The 15,967-nt window shown below is 39.5% G+C and overlaps 1 protein-coding gene across 1 annotated transcript; it reads left to right on the top strand.

The window, feature by feature from the left end:
- The first annotated feature begins 5,105 nt into the window (after window positions 1-5,105).
- LOC140861382 (secreted RxLR effector protein 161-like) lies at window positions 5,106-6,015 on the top strand. Its single transcript, XM_073264404.1, has 2 exons — window positions 5,106-5,358; window positions 5,663-6,015. Exons 1-2 carry the CDS (start codon window positions 5,106-5,108, stop codon window positions 6,013-6,015), a joined length of 606 nt encoding a protein of 201 aa, XP_073120505.1.
- Window positions 6,016-15,967: the final 9,952 nt, after the last annotated feature.

Raw genomic sequence — 15,967 nt, forward strand, 5'->3', positions numbered from 1 at the left:
TATTATCCTTGAATTGAAAAATAGTCAGAGCAGATGAATCGAATTTTAAGAAGAAACTATATCAGACATGATATAGATTATTAAAAGCTCTGAGTACTTTGGAATCTGTGAATACAGTATATTATTCTCTGATTAATGAATAGTCCGAATAGACTAATCAGATTTTTCAGAATACGCTGTATGAGATGTGAATAAAAACTATCTATTCAGAGTTGTGAAGAGTAAATGATATAATGAAATTACAGGAATGATTGAAATCTATTATGATGATAGAGACTTTAGATTTATTTGATCGCATTGTGGAATTTAGTGATCGATGTTCTGAGTGATTGGTTATATGTGATTGCATTATACTATTTCTCTGATCGATGGACTATCTGAGTTGATTTTCCAGATTTTGAGAATATTCTCAGAATGTTAATACCTGATTCGGTATTAATTGATTTGATGTATTGCCACTTGATTATGATGATTCTTGTAACAGCTATCGAGTGATATTGAGATAATGCAGTGATAATACGATGAGAAAGAAATCAGATTTCTTTTTGTTGAAATGATATCCCAGAAATATCCGACATCAGATCAGACCTGATTTGAGAAACACAGAGAATGCAAATATGAATCTGTATGAAATGAGAACTGAGAAGAAGAAACAGAGTTAGCAATTGAATGATAGATATAATTTTTAAAAGCTAGAACTGATTAGTCAGCGAAAAAGTTATTCTTGAAACATCATTTGATACAGAATAGAGAAAGAGCAGTATATGAAATACAGATTCAGAATATACATGTTGGATACTGATCGTGAAGCAATGAACAAAATGACAATGTAGAATTGATATATTTTCTATGCAAAGCACAGAATGATATAGAGAAAGAAACAAGTCGTCACTGAAGCTGAATTTCACTGACTTAGATGTCAGACAAAATTGATGATTTGATTGAATGATTTATTCTTTTCAGTTTGATATGATGGATCTGATTTATTCCACATATCTCAGATAAGGAAATATCAGTTTGATTGTTTTCTATGTACTTTAATCAGAGATATTGACGAGATTCTGAGTTAAATCGAATATTTGACAGATCCTTGATTGAGGAAGGAAACAACTCAGAAATAATTCTTTTCAGTTAATTAAAGTACAAGAAAATAGAAGCAGATTCGAAGAAATAGTCTGATAAGAAATGAAGAGATGAGATACGAAGATCAGAGTTGGATGATTGAAGTGAGAATTACTTCAGATAATCATTCAGTCTATCACATTTAATAGTTCGATTGAATACGATTTCGAGGACGAAATCATTCCTTAGAGGGGAGGAATTGTAAGGCCCGAAAATATTAACTTATTAATTATGGAATTTAAGAATTAAATTCCGTATTTTGGGCAAATATTGATTTGAGAAGGTATGGAAAATAGAGATTTAATTTTCGAGCCGAAAATAATTAATTTGAGAATTTACGGATTTGAGAATTAAATTCCGGGAATTCTTAAATTAAAAGATGAATATTCGATTTGAATATTTATGGAATTTAAGATTAAATTCCAAGTTTTGAGAATGAATATGATTTAATTTGAAGATGAAACCCGATCAGGGACTGATTTGAGAATATCGAAGTTTCGAGGACTAAAGTGCAAACAGCCGGGATTATGTAAGTTAATCCGAACTTATTTAATTTTAATCCAAGTATATTTAATTTGGGAATATTTAGAGTTTCGATTTAAATTCTAATATTCTTAAATTATTTAGGATTGAAATTGAATTAAAAAGAGGGCCGAGGACTGAATTGCAATTTACGAAGGTTCAGGGACTAAATGGAAAATTATGCAATACATATCTGATGTTAAATTAGATTATCAGCATGTACACGTGCATATTTTGTAATGAATTCAGAAATGAAAAACAGAGGAGCCGAAGCCTTTCCCTTTTCTTTGATTTTCTGATTTTCAAAACCCCGTAACTTTTGATCCAATTGTCCGATTGCAATTCCGAAAAGTGTTCTGGAATCCTTGCGTCAAGGAATTCGATTTGATGTAAGTATTTTGATGTTTCTCATAGCTTTAGAAATCAGTATATGGGCAGAGATCAGAATTTTATGTTTCGACCATGTTCTTGAACTTCTATCGCTTATATATGCGAAACCGAATCAAAGATTAATGCTTGAATGAACTTGTTATGGTTTCCAGCTGGTATTCGAAGATTTTAGCTGCTGGTTTGCTAATTATGATGATGTTTTGCTGGTTGATTTGCATATGAATTGTATTCGAAGTCGGAAATGAATTCGATATTTTGTCGGTTACCGATTTTCAACCGTTATGCCGTCGATTAATGTTTTGAAGCCATTCTACTATCTCATTGATTGAACTGAATTAGAATTGAGTTGATTACTGATATATCTTGATCTAAACACTTCATTCTAGATTATTTTGAAGTTGACGAGCTCGAGAAGTTGCTTCGAAACGAAGAGGAAGTGATCAAGGTTTGAAACCATTTTTGGTTGAAGTTCTAACAATGATTGTGAGCAGATTTTGATATGATGAGATCGAATGAAGTTTAAAATATATTCTTGGTTATATATCTCGGATTTGAAGTATTCAAAACCGAAGAAATACGAAGGTATAAGACAACATCGAGAGTCAGGAACTTGTTACTCAAGGATGATACTTCTTGAGTTGTTTCGAACAAATCACATACTTGTTATTGTTGTTTCTATTTGATTGATGTTGTTGATCCATCACAGGTAGGGGATCTTTATTGCTTATGATATGATATGATGTGATATTGAATTAATTCTAATGCCAAGGTCAGATGGACCTTATTTTCTAGTCTGATGAGACGACGATAGATGGATATCCATGTCAAGATCGGATACGAATCTTGATGGCAACAAAGTGATAAGAATCAATTCTTGAGATAGCGCGCTATAGAAATTCATAGGATAAAATTGAGAGATTTTGATTTTATATCTTGAATTGATATGCTAGTGAATTGAGATATATATATGTTTCTTATACTGAGAATTATAATCTCACCGGAGGTTTTCGGCTATTGTCTTGTTTGTATGTGTGCATGACAATAAGAAGGGCTGGAGCGAGTCGAACGAGATTTGGATGGCTCAATATTGAGAGATTTAGAGTGGAGACTCGGGTTAAGAAGTTGATGTTACAGCTGATGCATGTTAGAAGGTTGTTGGTCTAGTTTGAGATTTGAACTAGATGTATAAGTGTTGTATTATACTTTTAGACACTTGTTTATGATTATGGTGATGTCTAAATATGCATGAGATTATGTTTAGAACTTGTTTTGTTCTTCAATGCATGTTTTAGACATGATAATCCATGATTTGGAGGAATGGAAGGATCACTTTTTGCTGTCAAAAACCAGAGCAAAATGATGCCCAGAGTTGTGCTCGGTCTGCTCTTTTTAGCAGACCGAGCGCAGCCCATTTTGCCCCAACCCGAGATTTGGGTAAGGGAGGGCGCTCGGTCCGCTGTTGTTAGCAGACCTCGCGCATCCCTGTTTTAAAAAAAAAATTGTTTGATCTTATTCCTTCCTTTGTTCATTAATGATGTTTAATGACTAATTGCCCTAAGAATGAGATTAGCAACCCGAGGCCCCACACAAAGTGTATAAACAAGCAGGACTTTTGTGAAAGTTGTGTTTTAGGAAAAACACACAGGCTGTCTTTCAAATCAGCAGAACATACTACAAGATCAGCACTAGACTACATTCACTCAGACCTCTGGGGATCACCTAAGGTACCATTCTCACTCTCCAAAGCTCAATACTTTGTTACATTCATTGATGATTACTCTACAAAAATATGGATTTATTTCCTTAAAACTAAATTTGAAGCCTTCGGAAAATTTGTTGCATGGAATACTTTAGTAGAAAATCAAATGGGAAATAAAATCAAGAAGTTAAGAACTGATAATGGTTTAGAATTTTGCAACCATGAGTTCGATAGCTACTGTGCCAAAAATGGAATAGCTAGGCATAGAACTTACACATACACACCACAAAAAAATGGAGTAGCTGAACGAATGAATATAACCATTATGAATAAGGTAAGATGTATGTTGAGTGAAAGTAAATTACCAAACAAGTTTTGGGCAGAAGCCGCATCCACTGCATGTTATCTCATAAATCTGTCGCCGTCCTCTGCCACTGATTTCATGACCCCTGAGCATAGATGGTCGAATGTAAAACCTATATATAAGCGTCTTAGAGCATTTGGTTGTATATCTTATGTTCATGCAAATCAAGGTAAAATAAACCCAGGAGCTAAGAAAGGGATATTTCTTGGTTACCCTATCGGTGTTAAAGGATACAAAGTGTGGCTTCTTGATGAGTTGAAATGTATGATCAGTAGAGATGTGATTTTAATGAGAATGTTTTTTATAAAACTAACATGTTGTCTCCAGAATTAGCCAGCTCTAAACAAGCTGAGCATATGTTTCAAGATTGTGACATGGAACAACTTGATAACGAGAACTCATACAAGGATACACTAGCAGATTCATATGCAGGTGGATTTACTCACAATAAAACTGAAGCCTGTTATGATATTAGGCAAGATGGTAACCAACATGATCATTCTATTAATGAAAACAAAGACTCAAATCAAGATGGGAGTTCTGAAATTACTGATCACATGGAAAAAACTTGATGATTATCTTATTACAAGAGATAGAGTTAGAATACAAATAAAGCCACCATCAAGATTTGCGTTTTCTGAGTTTACAGCTTTTGCACTTAATGTTGCTGATTTCTTAGATATTCAAGAACCCACTGATCTTTCTGAGGCACAATAGAGTAAAGATTGGCCTCACTGGAAAATAGGTATTCAAGAAGAGTTTTATTCATTAACCAAGAATAAAACTTGGATTTTAGTTGATAGACCAAAAGATAGAAGAATCATTGGTTGTAAATGGATCTTCAAGAAAAAACCAGGCATACCAGGGGTTGAGATTCCTAGATTCAAAGCTAGACTTGTGGCCAAGGGCTTCTCCCAAGTCGAGGGTATTGATTATAATGAGATGTTTTCTCCAATAGTTAAACACACATCTATCCGGATTATTCTGGCCATTACAACAATATTAGACATGGAATTAGAGCAACTGGATGTTAATACAGCTTTTCTACATGGAAATCTTGATGAAGAAATTTTGATGTCTCAACTAGATGGTTTTATAAAGGAAACACAAGATGGAAAAGTATGTCTTCTGAAAAAATCATTATATGGTTTAAATAAGGCTCCTAGACAATCGTATAGGTGCATTGATGACTTCATGATACAGCAAGGTTTCAAGAGATCAATGTTTGATAACTGTGTGTATTTCAATGTACTTCAAGATGGTTCTTACATCTATCTACTGATCTATGTGGATGATATGTTGATATCTTGCAAAGATAAAACTGAAATACAGAGATTGAAACAATTATTGAGCATTGAATTTGAGATGAAGGATCTTGGGCTAGCTAAGCAAATCATTGGAGTCAAAATTATAAAAAACAAAAAGGTAGGCACCTTAGGTATCAGTTAAGGAAGCTACTGAAGAATTGGAGCTCCAACATATGAAACATGTACCATATTCTAATGTAGTGGCTAGCATTATGTACTTGATGGTTTCTTCAAGACCCGATATATCATATGCATTAGGATTACTCAGTAGGTTTATGAGCAAACCAAGAAGAGATCATTGGCAAGTTGTTAAGTGGCTCTTCAGATATCTCAAGGGTACATCACAACTGAAGTTAGTATACTCTGGAATCGGAAATCCTATTTGCACGGTTGCAGGATACTGTGATTCTGATTATGCAGCAGATCTTGATAAAAGGAGATCGATTTCAGGTTATGTATTTATAGTTGGTGATAATGTAGTAAGCTGGAAATCAAGCCTTCAACATGTAGTAGCTTTATCTACAAGTGAAGCTGAATACATCTCACTTACAGAAGCTGTTAAGGAAGGGATGTGGATCAAAGGCTTCATGGAAGAGATCGGTTTTTCTTAGAATTTTGTAACTATATTTTGTGACTCCCAAAGTGCCATACATCTATCTAAGAATGATGTTGTGAGACCTCGATTCTAAACCACTAATCTCGGATTAAACAACAAGTAAGCGAACAAGAATCCAAGACTAAAACAATTCAAAAGTTTTTTTTTTTTTTTTTTTTAAAAGGCCCGCGCCCGCGCGAGGTACCAAGCTCGCGCGCGCGCGGGCAAACGATCCCGAGACCAACCAAAGGCTCGCGCCCGCGCGAGGCACCAAGCTCGCGCGCGCGCGGGAAAACCATTCAGAGGCCCAACAGAGGCCTCGCGCGCGCGCGACGAACGCCTCGCCCGCGCGCGGAAGGCCTGGGCAGAAAAATGCTCAGGCTGCGGGAAAAAAAAGGATTCCGCGCTTGGTCCGACATGCCTTCAAATACAATTACAATAACAGGGTGTAGGGAAACATGCCATAACAAGTCATGCTTTCAGAAGGCCTAAAAACAACCAGAAGTCTAAATCGATACAACAACAACATACTTCGATTTTTGATTACAATCCGAATACAAACTAATTCGAATAACAAAACATATCAAGTTCGAGTTCTAACATGCTTCAATCTTAAACTAGATAAACATGCTAATTCGACTTCTAAACCGAGTCTCACTTCTACTACTTGCCCTCGAAGCTAACCATGCCTCTTCTGACTTGTTCTTGCCCCACCTGTTGCCAAGTACACATACAAAACAAAGCAACAGCCGGATAACCGGTGAGAATGATAATCCCAGTAAAAGCAACATATCAAGTAATGAATATGCAACATGCTATCAAACCACATATTCAAGTCGAAGTTAATGATATGCATGTCTTTAAAACCAGGATATCGATTCTGATAAACACGGGAGTATTGCTCTGCTTTTGGGATCCCGAGGATGAGATCACGTAACGACTCACCGACTCTCCCAATCGAGGTGGTGCCACGTATCCCACTCCTCTAGACTTCGAGCAACCATAATGAGTATGCTAGCACTAGGAGAAATACTACGACCTAGGCCACTCAATCATAGTTCCCAAACGTCTAACTAAAAGGGCGGTTCTGCCCGCTGAAATCAAAGTAGGCTCAAGATGAATGCATAACAGAAACATAAACATAAGCCACACAACAAAACTCAATCAATCAACAATTAAAAGTTCCACGTGCTAGAACAAGTATCAATGCAATATGTGATTTAAAAAGGGAAACTCGAGAACCAATAGTCCCGAGTATGCTATCCCGCTACGATGACTGATTTTACCTTTCAATGCAGTAGTTCCAACTCCAGGAAAGCTACAACAAAAGATCGTATCAACAACTATACAATCTAAACAACAACTACGGATCAAGGTAAATCTCATTACCGATCTTCGTCCAACTCTGAAACGATCAATCAGCTGCTAACTCAGGGCTTGACAACTCCAAACGAATCTGTTCAGATACAAGAGATTGATCAACAACAAAGACCAACTTACAAGCCAAGTTCAACAACTCAAAAACGGTTCGAAACCCTCAAAACTCAAACCGACGGCATAACGGCTATAAACTGAACAAACCGGCAACGCAGACAGCAGTTCAATACTGATATCAACTCAATTCAATGCTAAAACCACAACAACAAGATAAACCCAACAAATCTCAAAACCCACATTTTCGAATAATACTTCCAAAAATCATAACAATTCCGAACGTCGCTCTAATTCAAAACCGACAGATAATAAACTATCAGAACTCTGTAGAGAACAACATACTCGAATCTAGAACGATTCTAACAACATCCAAAAACTAGAATGTATCCCATCGTAGAAGAACTTACAATATAACAGAGCTCTCACTGCAGTGATCGATAATCTGCCTTCAGAATTAATTTCTAACGGACGGATCGACCGGAAACCGAGATTGGAAGAGCTTGGAAACGTTTTCCCCAAGCTTCAATGGAGTTCACGGTTGAGAGGAAGAGGAGGAGCTCCTTTTGAGAGTCAAAATAAGTGTAGATAATATATAAAATTCCATATTTGCATTTTAGTCCCTGAAATTTCCAAAATTTGCAAAAAGGACCCTGATCAAAATCAAACCGGCTCGAGAACTCTGTAATCTCTGATTAACTCAAATAAACTCATTTAAGATAAAAACGGGGCGTTACAATTCTCCCCCACTAAGAAGAGATTTCATCCTCGAAATCAACGAGAACCACAACTCATAAGATAGAATAAAGAACTAAAGACAGTAAGAAGAACTCACGTCATCCGAACAACTCTGGAAAACGTTGTCTCATGTCAGATTCTGTCTCCCAAGTCGCTTCCTCGACTCCGTGACGGCTCCACTGCACTTTCACCAACGGAATAAACTTGGTCCTGAGTTGCTTTTCTTTCCGATCAAGGATCTGAATCGGTCGCTCAAAATAGCTCAGGGTCTCGTCTAACTCGGCTTCGTCAGGCTGAAGGATATGAGAAATATCTGGTTGGTACTTTCGCAGCATAGAGACGTGAAAAACTTCGTGAATACCAGATAAAGACGGAGGAAGTGCAAGTCTGTAGGCAAGATCGCCTATCTTCTCGAGAATCTTGTACGGACCGATGAATCTCGGAGATAACTTTCCTCTCTTACCGAATCTGACGGTGCCTCTGAACGGAGAAATCTTAAGGAATACACGGTCTCCCTGCTCAAAACTCAGAGGTCGACGTCTGACATTCGCATACTTCGCCTGTCTATCTTGAGCTGACTTAATTCTGGTCTGAATGATCTTAACCTGCTCTGCCATATCTCTAAGCATCTCCGGTCCCAAATCTGGTGACTCGGACAATTCGTCCCAAAACAACGGTGATCGGCACTTTCTACCATACAAAGCCTCAAAAGGCGCCATACCGATACTCGCTTGGAAGCTGTTGTTGTAAGAAAACTCGACAAGAGGCAAAGAATCCTGCCAACTAGTGCCAAAGTCTAGCACTACCGCTCGCAGCATATCCTCCAACGTCTGGATAGTCCTCTCTGACTGTCCATCTGTCTGAGGATAATAAGCTGTACTCAGATGCAATCGAGTACCAAGTGCCCCCTGAAGACTGTGCCAGAAGTGAGAAGTGAATCTAGGATCTCTGTCTGAAACGATCGACTTCGGCACACCATGAAATCTCACAACATTGCTAACATACAACTCAGCCATCTGATCATGACGATACGTCATCCTGTACGGAATAAAACACGCAGACTTCATCAATCGATCGATCACTACCCAAATAGCATCGCATCCTCGAACGGATCGTGGTAGCTTCGTGACAAAATCCATAGAAATGTGATCCCATTTCCATTCAGGAACAGATAGGCTGTGCAACAGACCACCTGGTCGCTTCCGCTCTGCTTTCACTTGCTGACAGTTCAAACACCGAGATACAAATCTCGCAACATCGTCCTTCATTCTCTTCCACCAAAACTGACTCTTCAGATCGTTGTACATCTTACGACCTCCAGGATGAACGCTAAACCGACTGCAAAGCCTCTCGGAGAATACGCTGTCTCAACTCCGAAATATCAGGCACAACAATACGGTTATTCACAAACAAAACGTCATCTCTAACCTGGAATTCTGACTGATGCCCAGTTCTGACTTTCTCTACCGAAACCTGAATGCTCGGCTCAGACTTCTGTGCTTCTCTGATCGCAACAAACAATTCCGGCTCGGCTTGAATAGCAAACACTCTGATAGTCTCCCTATCTGTTTCAAACTCTAAACCAGAAGTGCAACAATCATCGACCAACTGAGAAACACCGATAGTTGAAAGAGATAAAGAACAAAGCTTTCGGCTCAAGGCATCTGCAACTGCATTCGACTTCCCTGGATAATACTTGATCTCACAGTCGAAATCCTTCAACAGATCTAACCATCTTCTCTGTCTCATATTCAGCTCTGCCTGTGAAAACAAATACTTAAGACTCTTATGATCAGAAAAGATCTCGAAAGACTCACCATAAAGATAGTGACGCCAGATCTTCAAAGCAAATACAATTGCTGCAAGTTCAAGATCATGAACCGGATAACGAGTCTCGTGCGGTTTCAGCTGCCTCGATGCATACGCTATCACATGCTTGTGCTGCATAAGAACACAACCCAAACCTCGGTTAGAAGCATCGCAATACACTGTGAAACCTCCAGTACCCTTTGGAATAGAAAGAATTGGAGCACTGGTCAGTGTCCTCTTCAGATCAACAAAGCTAGCCTCACAATCTGAAGTCCAGACAAAAGGCGCATTCTTCTGAGTCGGCTGGGTAATAGGCTTGGCAATAGACGAGAAACCCTCGATGAAACGACGGTAATAACCAGCTAAACCCATGAAGCTTCGGATCTCAGGTACTGATGTCGGTCTAGGCCAATTCATAACCGCTTCGATTTTGCTGGGATCGACAGAAATCCCATCTTCAGAAATAATATGACCGAGAAAGACAACTCGATCTAACCAGAATTCGCATTTCGATAGCTTGGCAAACAACTGCTCAACTCGTAAAATCTGCAAGACGATTCTCAAGTGCTCTGCATGGTCAGTACGGTTCTTCGAGTAGATAAGAATATCATCGATGAAAATAATGACGAACTCATCTAAATAACGCTGAAAGATACGGTTCATCAAACCCATAAAAACAGCTGGAGCGTTAGTCAAACCGAATGGCATGACTATAAACTCAAAGTGACCATACCTTGTTCTGAATGCGGTCTTAGGAACATCTTCCTCTCGCACTCTCAGCTGATGGTAGCCTGACCTCAGATCAATCTTAGAGTAGACAGAAGAACCCTGCAGTTGATCGAACAAGTCATCTATTCGGGGTAAAGGATACCTGTTCTTAACTGTAGCCTGATTCAATTGACGGTAGTCGATACAGAGCCGCATAGAACCATCCTTCTTCCGAACGAATAGAACAGGAGCACCCCAAGGCGATACACTAGGTCTGATGTATCCCTTGGCAATCAAATCCTCAAGCTTCTCCTTCAACTCTCTCAATTCAACAAGTGCCATACGATAAGGAGCTTTTGAAATAGGTTGAGTACCGGGCACTAATTCAATGCTGAATTCAACCTCTCGAATGGGTGGCAATCCAGGAACATCTTCCGGAAACACATCAGCAAAATCTCTAACCACTGGTATGTCAACCAAAGCTGGGCTAGATTTCAGTACATCAACCGCATAAACCAAAAATCCTTCTGCACCTCTCTGTAACAAACGAGTCATAGATAACACTGAAATCAAAGGAATTCTAGATCGAGAACCCTTACCAAAGAATTTCCACTCGTCTGCCATTTCAGGTCTGAACCTGACAACTTTCAGAAAACAATCAACTGTTGCCCTGTACTTGGTCAAAGCATCTATACCGACAATACAATCAAAATCTGACAACCCAAGCACAATACAGTCGAATTCTAACAAATTCCCCTCGAAACAAAATTCACAGTTCCTGACTAGTCGGACAGAAACAATTCCTCCACCCAAAGGTGAAGTAACAGCTACTACTGTAGGCAACAATTCAGTTGGCAAAGCATGCAATAACACATATTTCTCAGAGATAAAGGAATGGGAAGCACCTGTATCTATCAAGACATGAGCAGAATGACCGAAAATCGAACAGTTACCTGCTATGACATCGTCAGGTGCTGCCTGAGCCTGATCCTCTGTCAATGCAAAGACTCGTGCTTGCTGTCTCGGAGGCTGATTTGCACTAGAGCTACCTCCTTGTCTGTTCTGCTATTGCTGGGGTTGGAAAGAGTGTACTGCAGACGACTGCCTCTCCGGCTGAGCTGCAGGTCTAGACGAACTCCCACTCTGAGCTCTATCTCTATTATGTTGAGGGCACACTTTAGAGAAGTGCCCCGGTTGCTGACATGTGTTACAATTGCCGAAGACTCCCACACACTGATCCGGTGAGTGTCTTCCTCCACACTTGCTGCAGTACAAGGATGATGACCCAGAACTCGGTCCTGAACCGAATTGCTTCGAACCACTGGAACTGGACGAACTGTTCCCCTGTCTCTTGAACTGTTTACCTCTTGCCTTGTACTGATCCTTTCTGTTTCCCCCACTGTTTCCACCTTCATACCTCTGCTGCTGGTTCTGATGTTGAGGTGGCTGATTCTGGTACTGAGATGGTTGGTTCTGATACTGCCTCTGCTGCTGAGGTGCCCCCTGATTACCTCTTTGCCTCCACAAGCCTGCTTCTGCTCCCTTTGCGTAATTAATGGCATCCGCAAAGTTGCTAGGCCTGTTGGTGTTAACCAACGTGAAGACATCGGGGTTCAACCCGTTGATGAACTGATCTGCCTTAGCTTCTTCATCTCCGGCAATTAGCGGTGCAAAACGCAACAGACTATCGAACTTAGCCACGTACTCTTCAATGTTCAGATTCCCTTGCCTCAGATTTGCAAACTCTGCTCCCTTATCCTTACGATACGAGATAGGGAAAAACCGCTTATAAAACTCAGATTTAAAAAGAGTCCAAGTAACCTCTGTACCTCTACTCTCAAATGCTTTCTTTGTCATGATCCACCAGCTCTTAGCACCACCACGCAGCTGATGAATTACTAACCTGATTCGGCGGTCATCTGTGTAGTCAATGGAATCAAACAACTGATCCATATCATCCAACCAACTCTCACAGTCAACTGGATTTTTTGAACCCATCAACAATGGCGGATTGAACGACTGAAACCTCTTCAGCAAGGTTTCCATAGGAGTTGCTGAAGCATCCAACTGATCAACCTCAGTGCTAGCTTGTTCAGTCGCAGGGATAACTGGTGGTGTGTTTCTGTTTATCACTCGACGAGGACCCATCTGATAATCAAAGGTTAGCACACGAGATATCTCAATCGCTACCATCAGTGCCCTTACAACCGCTTGGAATACCGAATACCAGTCGAGAACAGAAACAGTTATATCTCAAGTAGATCATGCTTTATTAATTTAAATCACACAACCATATAATTCAAATAATGCTCAAACAATAAAGCATGCTCGCATGGAATTAAGTACACAATTAAATAATTCAAACACATGCGAGGAGTCATTACACACAGACTCGATCTACCCCGCTCACTCTAGTTCGACCAAGAATCTTAACGCTCTGATACCACTTAATGTGAGACCTCGATTCTAAACCACTAATCTCGGATTAAACAACAAGTAAGCGAACAAAAATCCAAGACTAAAACAATTCAAAATTTTTTTTTTTTTTTTTTTTTTAAAGGCCCGCGCCCGCGCGAGGTACCAAGCTCGCGCGCGCGCGGGCAATCGATCCCGAGACCAACCAAAGGCTCGCGCCCGCGCGAGGCACCAAGCTCGCGCGCGCGCGGGCAAACCATTCAGAGGCCCAACGGAGGCCTCGCGCGCGCGCGAGGAACGCCTCGCCCGCGCGCGGAAGGCCTGGGCATAAAAATGCTCAGGCTGCGGGAAAAAAAAGGATTCCGCTCTTGGTCCGAGATGCCTTCAAATACAATTACAATAACAGGGTGTAGGGAAACATGCCATAACAAGTCATGCTTTCCGAAGGCCTAAAAACAACCAGAAGTCTAAATCGATACAACAACAACATACTTCGATTTTTGATTACAATCCGAATACAAACTAATTCGAATAACAAAACATATCAAGTTCGAGTTCTAACATGCTTCAATCTTAAACTAGATAAACATGCTAATTCGACTTCTAAACCGAGTCTCACTTCTACTACTTTCCCTCGAAGCTAACCATGCCTCTTCTGACTTGTTCCTGCCCCACCTGTTGCCAAGTACACATACAAAACAAAGCAACAGCCGGATAACCGGTGAGAATGATAATCCCAGTAAAAGCAACATATCAAGTAATGAATATGCAACATGCTATCAAACCACATATTCAAGTCGAAGTTAATGATATGCATGTCTTTAAAACCAGGATATCGATTCTGATAAACACGGGAGTATTGCTCTGCTTTTGGGATCCTGAGGATGAGATCACGTAACGACTTACCGACTCTCCCAATCGAGGTGGTGCCACGTATCCCACTCCTCTAGACTTCGAGCAACCATAATGAGTATGCTAGCACTAGGCGAAATACTACGACCTAGGCCACTCAATCATAGTTCCCAAACGTCTAACTAAAAGGGCGGTTCTGCCCGCTGAAATCAAAGTAGGCTCAAGATGAATGCATAACAGAAACATAAACATAAGCCACACAACAAAACTCAATCAATCAACAATTACAAGTTCCACGTGCTAGAACAAGTATCAATGCAATATGTGATTTAAAAAGGGAAACTCGAGAACCAACAGTCCCGAGTATGCTATCCCGCTACGATGACTGCTTTTACCTTTCAATGCAGTAGTTCCAACTCCAGGAAAGCTACAACAAAAGATCGTATCAACAACTATACAATCTAAACAACAACTACGGATCAAGGTAAATCTCATTACCGATCTTCGTCCAACTCTGAAACGATCAATCAGCTGCTAACTCAGGGCTTGACAACTCCAAACGAATCTGTTCAGATACAAGAGATTGATCAACAACAAAGACCAACTTACAAGCCAAGTTCAACAACTCAAAAATGGTTCGAAACCCTCAAAACTCAAACCGACGGCATAACGGCTATAAACTGAACAAACCGGCAACGCAGACAGCAGTTTAATACTGATATCAACTCAATTCAATGCTAAAACCACAACAACAAGATAAACCCAACAAATCTCAAAACCCACATTTTCGAATAATACTTCCAAAAATCATAACAATTCCGAACGTCGCTCTAATTCAAAACCGACAGATAATAAACGATCAGAACTCTGTAGAGAACAACATACTCGAATCTAGAACGATTCTAACAACATCCAAAAACTAGAATGTATCCGATCGTAGAAGAACTTACAATATAACAGAGCTCTCACTGCAGTGATCGATAATCTGCCTTCAGAATTAATTTCTAACGGACGGATCGACCGGAAACCGAGATTGGAAGAGCTTGGAAACGTTTTCCCCAAGCTTCAATGGAGTTCACGGTTGAGAGGAAGAGGAGGAGCTCCTTTTGAGAGTCAAAATAAGTGTAGATAATATATAAAATTCCATATTTGCATTTTAGTCCCTGAAATTTCCAAAATTTGCAAAAAGGACCTTGATCAAAATCAAACCGGCTCGAGAACTCTGTAATCTCTGATTAACTCAAATAAACTCATTTAAGATAAAAACGGGGCGTTACAGATGTATTTCATGAGAAAACCAAGCACATAGATGTCCATTTGCAATTTGTAAGGGAAATCATTTTTGGAGGTCAAGTTAGAGTACAGAAGATTGATACAACTGTAAATCCAGCTGACATGTTAACTAAGTTCATTCTTGTGAGCAAACTCAAAGATGCTTTGAGGATGCTCAACATAATGGAGTAGCAGATCCTACTGTTACATTGGAACGTCAGTGGAGTCTACTGTTTTTTTTATATGAGCCAAAGGTGGATATTTGTAGAGTTATTATGTTGACTCATATTTGTTGACTTAATTGAATGGCTAGGATTTAATCACAAGTGTCAGGCTCATCCAACGGCATACATACATTCTTAGTTATATATCAAGAATTAGCAGTTAGGTGAGTTGGTTAACAGAGGTGATTATATTCCAGCCACTCGGGTGTTATCTCGTTGCATAGATTGACTCATCAGATAAGAAAAGAAGAAATCAAATACTCTGTGATTGGGGAAAAGTTGGAGATCCTTTGAGCTTGAAGATCTCGGTGAACACAGGCTCAAGAAGATATTAAAGAAAGCAGATCAAGCTTGTATCTTCTCTCAATTTTCTGTATGAGTGCGTGTGTATTGGTTTGAATCCCAAAAGAGAATTGATATGATTGTATAAACTTCTTGATCATTGTAGATTCCATTGGAGTAATCCAAGAACCTTAGATGTAAGGTAATTAAAACCCAAACCAAGTAAAACTCTGGTGT

The sequence above is a fragment of the Henckelia pumila genome, chromosome 1 (assembly GCF_033568475.1).
Source record: "Henckelia pumila isolate YLH828 chromosome 1, ASM3356847v2, whole genome shotgun sequence".
NCBI lineage: Eukaryota > Viridiplantae > Streptophyta > Magnoliopsida > Lamiales > Gesneriaceae > Henckelia > Henckelia pumila.

Bases quoted from the DNA above. Each gene is read 5' to 3' on its own strand.
- LOC140861382 (XM_073264404.1), top strand. From the start codon at position 5,106: ATGGAATTAGAGCAACTGGATGTTAATACAGCTTTTCTACATGGAAAT. The intron at 5,359-5,662 runs GTTCTTACATCT...CATATGCATTAG, and splicing joins TTTCAATGTACTTCAAGATG to GATTACTCAGTAGGTTTATG.